An 8041-nucleotide genomic window follows, 5' to 3' on the forward strand; every position below is an offset into this window, starting at 1 on the left:
AGGGGTGAGGGGTGGAGGGGTGAGGGGTGGAGGGGCGAGGGGTGGAGGGGTGTGGCGTGGAGGGGTGTGGCGTGGAGGGGTGGAGGGGCGAGGGATGAGGGGAGTGGGTGTGGCCACTAAAGAACAAAGTGAGGGACCCTCACGGTGATGGCTGTTCTGTGTCTTGGCTCTCAGCTTTGATCTCAGGGTTGTGATGCTACACCACAGTCTGCAAGTTGTTACCCATGAAGAAATGCAATAAAGGGCTCACAGGATCTCTCCGTATTGTTTCTTACGACAACATGTGAACCTACAGTACCTCAAAAATTTTTTTAATTTAATTTTTTTAAAAAGATTGTGAATATGGATAAACCGGAATCCTTGTATATTGCCGATGGGGATGAAAGACGGAGCAGCCACTTTGCAAAACCAAAATGTTCCTCAAAATGCTAAACACTGAGTTACCACGTGACCTAGCAATTTGACTCGTAGATATTTACACTACAGAAATAAAAACATGTGTCCACACAAAAAGTTGTACACGAGCTGTCATAGCAGCATTATTTATACAGCCAGAGTGGGTACAACCCAAATATTCATCAACTGTGAATAGATAAAACGCAGTTCATCCATACAGTGGACTATTATGTGGACATAAAAAGGAATGAAGCATGACACACGCTACAATCTGGATGCCCCTTGAAAACACAATGCCAAGTGGAAGGAGACAGTCACAAGACACCACATATTTTATGATTCCATTTGTATGAACTGTCCAGAAGAGGCAAATTCAGAGAGACAGAAAGGGGTGCCAGGGGCTGGTCGTGGGGCAGTTGGGGGTTTAAAGGTGAGTGTCTGCTAATGGATACAAGGTTTCTTTGGGGGATAATGGAAATATTCTAAAATTAGATCATTGCATAATAATTCTATATAATAAGATTATTTAATATATGTATCAAATAAAATTAATACACAAGATTAATATTAATAATATATGTTAAATAAGATTAATATAAAATTAAAATTATTGTACGATGATTCTATGTAATAATTCTGTAAATATAGTAAAAAGCATTTAATTGTTTGAAACTTCCAACTGAACTTTATGGCATGAACACTACCAATAAAGTTGTTTAAAAAAATAACAAATAACCCTAGTGACTTGAGAAGGGTGCTGTGAATGGGCAGTCCTGTTTACAAATCCATCCTGTCCCTTAAAAGAATTTCTCTTGATAAGTTTCTTCACACAATTCGAACTCAAAATTGTTCCATTTACCTTGTTAGGATAAGGAATTGAGTGTGTGCTTTAAATAGCTGCACGTTATTTTTGGAATTCTGATTTAATGACAGCACCTGAGGAACAGCTGGGGCAGCCTCTGCTGGAGGAAGAGGAAGCTGAGTTCAGGAAAACAGGTTTCCTGGGTGGGCTGTGGGGGCACCAGGGGAGGAAGGAAGCCCCCAGGATCTGAGGGCTTTCACATGCCTCTCACCCTTTCCCTGTGCTCTCTAGCTGTGACAGGCATAAACCCCAGTGGGGCGCCATGAATACCCAATGGCTTCCAGATGGTCTTCACCACCCGATGGAGCCCACATCCCCACCCTCTCCAAGCTGAAGGAAGGCAGAGCTCACACTTAGGGACCTGGCTGTCCTTTCCTCAAAATAACACCTAGGACCTCCCAATCTGCTGCCTGAATGCTACCTACAGTTCCTACCTTCCTGCCTCTACCTGGCAAACTCCTACACATCCCTCAAAGCCCCACAGGGGCAGACTGCTGCCAGAATCCATGTGTGCCGGATGCCTGCCATGGCAGCCTACTCTGTGCATGAGAATCACGTGGAGGCTTCTTCAGACACCCCTTCTGGGATTCAGCCGCATTGCAGTGGTTTCAGTGGATTGAGGGCAGGGCCTGGGACTTTGCATCTCTCACCAGTTACCTGGCTTGGACCTGCATCAGCAGGACCAAAGTCATTCTGAGCTCAGAGACGAGTGTTCTATCCTGGAATGATGGGAATAGAACACGTTTTCCCTTAGGTTTTACATAACTCATCTGTAAAACCATCTGGGCCCACTGTCTACTTTTTATTAAGCTTGTAAATTACTGAGTCTATATTTTTAATGGCTATAGGATTTTTCAATCTTTCTCTTTCTTCTAGGATCGTCTTTGGTAACTCACACTCTTCTGAGAATTTGTCCATTTTGTCTAAGTTTTCAAATACACTGGCATAAAATTATTCTTAGCATTTTCCTATTATCTATTTTTAATCCCTACTTGGTCTGTAGCCGGCCCTGTCTCACCCCTCCCCCCCTTACTTGTGCTGGCTCTTTCTTACTAACGAGTCTCCCTAAAGGCTTATCTATTTCAAAGAACCAACTTTTGACAGTTTTGTTCTGAAACGAGAGAGCCCTGTTAAAGAAAACCTTCACTCCCCATTGGAGCGTTTATCTCGGTTATCTGTAAACCTAAAACCTCTGTGCGAGCCATTTTTAGCTGAGGAGGGTTGTGACCATGCTGAGAGAAAATGGGCCGCTGGCTACTTTGTTATTCAGTCCATTATCTTTCTCAAGTTATTTAAATACTCAGAGCTCCAGTTCTCAGATGTATAAAACAGAATGAAGCCCTTATATTCTTTAGATGATGCAAAGACTCGTGATTAACCTTCCGTAGTGCCCAGACCCTACAGGGAGACGGGGCCAACTCTAAGCCGTCCCTTCGTTCAGTTCCTTTGTTGTTTGGCTGCGGGGGTCATTTTAGCACACCCAAATCCTCCCTAAAGGAATCAGCCTGGGGCATACTGACAATTCAAGTAACTTTTTTTCCACAGTAGAGAACCTTCTAGAAGTACAGCGAGTAGCACAATGAAACAGACAAGCCCCCTGAGATGGTCGAGGTGAGGACAGAAGAGCTATTCTAATGCTTCCTCTTATAGTCATGTTGGGGGAGGTCTTGCTCTTTGCGGCTGCTGTGGCGGACACGCTTGCCTGCCTCTGCAGGATGACGCTGCAGGCCCACAGCCCTAAACAATACAAGAAGGAAGGGACATGGGGTTGCTGCGAAAATTAGTGGTGAGTGGGCACAACGACCCAGGATGCATCCGGCTGGTAAAGGCCAAGGTTGCCCCATTACCCCGGACCCTCAGCGGTGCTCCCGAGAGTGACACTGGAGCACGCACCACTAGTCATTTATCAGCCTGGGGCAAGAACAACGTTTGGCATGAGTTGTGGCATCGGACCTGTCAACAGATGGGGAAGGGCTCCGGGGCCCTGCGGCCTCCACCTGCAGGACGGCCCTGAGCTCAGGGTGCAGCAAGGGTGCTGCCGCCTCAACAGCTTCCACCTGCTCCACTGATTCCTGCCCCGGAACAAAACCGGGCACAGCTGGGACAGGACCTGGGGAATTAACGCTGGGAGCTTGTGTTTCAGAACAGCAGTCCCTCATTCGCCCTCCTGCAGGCCCAGGCTGTCAGCTGTGGCCACCAAAGTACAGGCCCATCTGGCAGGTACTTTCCTGTGAGAAGGTGTTTTCTGGGTCTCTCAAGCCAAACGCCTGCTTTATGAGCCGAGCACAATCCTCTCCCTGCTCACAAAGCCTCAGGGTTACACATTTATCCCCAGGGACAAGAGACAAGAAGCCCCATCAAACCTCCCCTGTGTGCCTGCTCCCCCTGCCCACCTCTCCACCTTCAGGGCCACCTTCTTCCAGCTGAGACACAAGACATGGAAGGATTTGTCTCAAAGCACCACCACGGAGCATCGGGCTTGGCATCTGCCCACGCTCCTCCCCCGCAATCCACCCTCTTCCAGCCCCCTGGACTCTGCCCTGCATTCCACCACCTCCCATGATGACCCCCAGGGACGCCCCCATTGCCCATCATGCCACATTGACCAAGTGGCTAGAGAGGACAGTAGAAGCAGGTACAGAGTGGAACTGTGTCCTTAATGGAGTTGAAACATGAAAAGAAGACCAGCATGACTACCCTGGTGGTGGAGGTCCCTCACCTCCTGGGCCTGAGTGCTCCCCACTGCACCCCCAAGAGACAAGGCACCTGCACTGAAATCGACCAGCAGGAGGAACTGAGTCCCGGTGACCAGCCACCTAGGAAGGCAGCTGTCCTGTGACACAACCCCGCAGGCTCAAAGGGAATCAACAGAAAAAGCACAAGTAAGAAAAAGAAAAAGCACAATCAACAGAAATATAGCACAAGTCAGGACTGCAGAGCCCTCAGGATCAACTCCAGGACTCAGGCAAATCCTGCCATTGTTCAGCGCTGGTCTAACAAAACATTTGCTAAGCTTTGAAGCAACAGAGGAAATCACAAAGGAAGATGATTCTCCCACTGAAAATATGAAAGACTGAATTTTTATACAAAGAAAAGCAGAGCTGGAGAAACAGATTTGGGGAAACACGGGACCCTTCTGATGAAGCGTCAGTCTCTGTCTGCTGCTCCTCCATTTCCCAGGAAAGTCGGGACACAGCTCGGCAAAGGGTCACAAAGAAATGCAGATGGTGACCCACACAAAGACATGGCATCTGTGTTGCAAATGGCAAGGGGCAGAGTGAACAGCAGGAGCTGAGTCCCAACAGAGAAACAGACAGACAAAGGAGAGGGAGAGAGACAAAGAGAGAATCAGAGAAAGACAGAGACAGAGACACAGAGAGATGGCAGAAAGGAAGGAGACAGAGACATTCAGAGAGACAGAAACGGACACAGGAAAAGACATAGACACAGAGACAGCAAGACAGACAGAAGCAGAAAAAGAAAGACAGTGAGGTGGAGAGACAGAGAGAGAAGTGGGGAGGCTCACCAGAACCTCACCGTCTGCTGGGCCCCACCCAAGCTTTCTCTGCATTTCTAATGGGCTCCCCAGTGCTGCCAGTGCCGGTGGCCCCAGGCCACTGGAGACCCTCTGCTGTGCAGAGCCCAGTGTAATCAGACTTGACTTACAAGACATAAAGGAGCACAACCTTTAGGGAAATACCCCAGGAACTTGGAAGAGGTCATATTTACACTCCTGAAAATAAAAGTGATAAATACTCATATTTATTATACAAGTAAATAGGAGTAAGTAAATACTCCTTAGCATATTTACAGTAGGGAATACCTCATGTATAGATGAATAAAGATGCACACGAGGAAAAAACTTTTTAAAAACATGGTTTCTAAATGTCAGCGCTGGGAATACTGGCGCCTATGCATTAAGGAGAAGAGTAAGCAGCCACATTTGTAACACAAGTGCATATACCTGCGCAAAATGTTGAGTCTAATCATAGAAAATAAAATGATTATTGTGTGTGGAAAATATGCATAAAGGCAAAACCTTGTACATAGTAGCATCCAGTTGGGTTAACAGGATTGGGTGACATTTACCACTTTGGACACTTCCTGCTTAAGAACATCAGCTCTGCAGTTAGGACTTGGGCACGTCTCTGAGCCTCCCTGAGCCTGGGCTTCTCATCTGTAGAGCTGAGAAAATAATCCCTTGCTCACAGAGCTGCTATAAAAACAAGTGAAATAACGCATATTGTGCAGAAAAAGCTAGACTAAAAAATATTGGGAGGCAAGATGCCAAGAGGAGAGGCAGCAGAAGTCAGAAAAGAAACAGAAACTGGATAAGGAAGGTATGGGAGGGGAGAGAGAACTGGAGGAAAAGAAGAGATGGTTCAGAAATACACACAAACACAGCCCACGAAAAAGCCTTTGCTGTCTCCAGTACTTCAGAGGATGAATATCAGGGGAAAACAGGCTTCCAAGGATTCACTTCTGGGATCTTGTGGAGATAACAACAAGAAGGTCAAACGCCTTCTAGAAAGTACCAAGGAGGTATCTCTACCAGCGTAGACGACTGTGGTCTAGGAGAAAATGCATAGGGCACAGCCTTGGAAGATATGCAATTTATACACACGTGCACACACACACACACATTCATACACACATATACAGAACACACAACACACATGCATGCACGCATACACACGTATCCCCACATACCACAGGCACATGCAGGTACACACACACAGAGACATGTAAGCAGCCCAGACACACACATCCACGTGAATGCAAAACCACACATGTGAAACCACATAGACATGCACATGCATGCACACCAACACACATGTGCACACATGCACAGAGACAAAGGCAAGTTCACACATATCCACCCACGCATGCATTCCACACGTATGCACATATACATAAACACATACCACCCCACCCACACATCCACCCACATGGGCATGTCCACAGACATGGCAGTACACACAACCCAAACATACATATGTGATTTATTTCTCAACTCTATCCTTTTATTGTAAATACTAGGTAATATTACAACGTCTACACATGAAAGCAAATGCAAGTGTATTTTTAAATGTACAGTCAGTATAATAATATCTTGTATTTACAGTAGATAGAGTTGAGAAATAGATCCTATCTGTCCCACCACAACAACCACAAGCCCGAGACATCAGCAGTTTGGCCCCTCAGAGACCTGAGAGCCCCAGGCTGGGAGGAGAGTCTGGTCCCTCCCAGTTAAGGTGCCTGTGATGCACGAGGCCTCACCCAAAGGCTTGCAACCATCCTTTCCAGGCCACCTGGCGGGCATGGTCCCCCACAGCAGACAAGGACACAAGGATGGCTCTCGCCACTCTCTCCCGTGTGGCTGTTTCATCTTGAGGATGGGGGTGATGGTGCCACTGCCTCGGCTGGCCATGGAGAGGAACGCTCATGCCATAGGCGCTCACGGCCATGCTGCCGTCATGACCATGCAACTCCTCCACAGCTCCTGGGCACAGTACCACAGAACCGCCAGTGTGCTCTGGAGCTGGGCACACAGAGCCAGACCCCTTGTCTGTGGAAGCCTCAGCCCCTTGTCGCTGGGTCCCTCTGGCCAGTGGGTCACCCCAGGCCTGCCCAGACCCTGCCTCGTCCTCCAGAGGCAGGTGAACCTACTCCAGCTGCATCCAGGGACAACTTGCCCAAATGACACCCTGAGAGCAGCTCCATTCCACCACTCATGAGCAGCTCAGCCCCTGTGGGGCCACAGCCCTAGGCTGCCCACCCATCTGTTTCCTATAAAACCTTGGGGGCATCTCCTCCACAGCCTCTGATACCAACATGCATCACTGGGAATGGTAGCCCCTGTCACCGAAGGGTAAACAGGCTGAGGGAGCACTGAAGGTGGGTGACTCCCTCCACCTCCATGAACACCACAGCTGCCCCCACTCAGACTGCCCAGGTGCCCGAAGCCCACACAGCCTGGAGAGAGATGGAAGGCCCCAAAAGGCAGAGGAGACCAGTTCAGCCTGGACCACTGACCTGCTTCTCGTTCTCATCCTCCAGCCTCAGGCGGTCCTCGATGCAGCTCCGGGCCTGCAGGAATGCCTTCCTCTGCAAGCGTTCGGTCAGGATGCGCACGAAGACCCCATACACGTTCACGCCGAGGAAGAGCAGGGCATTGGCGCCAAGCTGCAGGGAGAGAAGAGACACAGCATGTGGAGCCTGGACGTGGCCATGCTGGAAGCGGCTCAGGGCTGGTTCAGAGAGCACGCAGGGGCTCGCAAACACCTCCACATGGCCAGCTCCCCGAACAGCCAGCCACTGGCCTCTGCATCGCCAGCCAGACCCCAGCACAAAGCCACTTCACACGGCCACTGGCCAGGGCCGCAAGCACACCACATCTTGTCCTGGCAGGTGTCACACACTGTCCTGCTATGAATGCATCACAGAATTCAATGGGATCCTAGCCCAGTGTTATGGGCTGAATTGAATCCCTAATCCCCAGGACCTCAGGATGTGACTGTATTTGGAGACAGGGCCTTTAAAGATGTGATTAAGGTAAAATGAGGTCATTAGGGTGGGTCCTCATCCAACAGGACTGATGTGCTTATAAGAAGAGGAGATTAGTACGCAGACACGAACAGAAGGGTGACCATGAGAGGACACACAGAGAAGACGGCCATCTATGAACCTGGAAGGGGCCCACGACAGACACAGAACCCGCTGGCACCTTGATCTCAGGCTTCCCGCCTTCAGGACAGTGAGAGAGTACATTTCTGTGGTTTA

The 8041-nt window shown here is 49.0% G+C and overlaps 1 protein-coding gene across 1 annotated transcript in view; it reads right to left on the reverse strand.

Moving 5' to 3' along the window:
* Positions 1-8041, reverse strand: part of LOC103607380 (adenylate cyclase type 1-like) — a gene marked incomplete at both ends in the record, with an annotated part of 32245 nt that overhangs the window by 7179 nt on the left and 17025 nt on the right. Inside the window, one exon of the mRNA XM_008591889.1 lies at positions 7295-7444. Coding sequence (XP_008590111.1) covers positions 7295-7444 — 150 coding nt within the window. The remainder of the gene's footprint in view (positions 1-7294; positions 7445-8041) is intronic.

The sequence above is a fragment of the Galeopterus variegatus genome, unplaced genomic scaffold (genome assembly GCF_000696425.1).
Source record: "Galeopterus variegatus unplaced genomic scaffold, G_variegatus-3.0.2 Scaffold7374, whole genome shotgun sequence".
Lineage (NCBI taxonomy): Eukaryota > Metazoa > Chordata > Mammalia > Dermoptera > Cynocephalidae > Galeopterus > Galeopterus variegatus.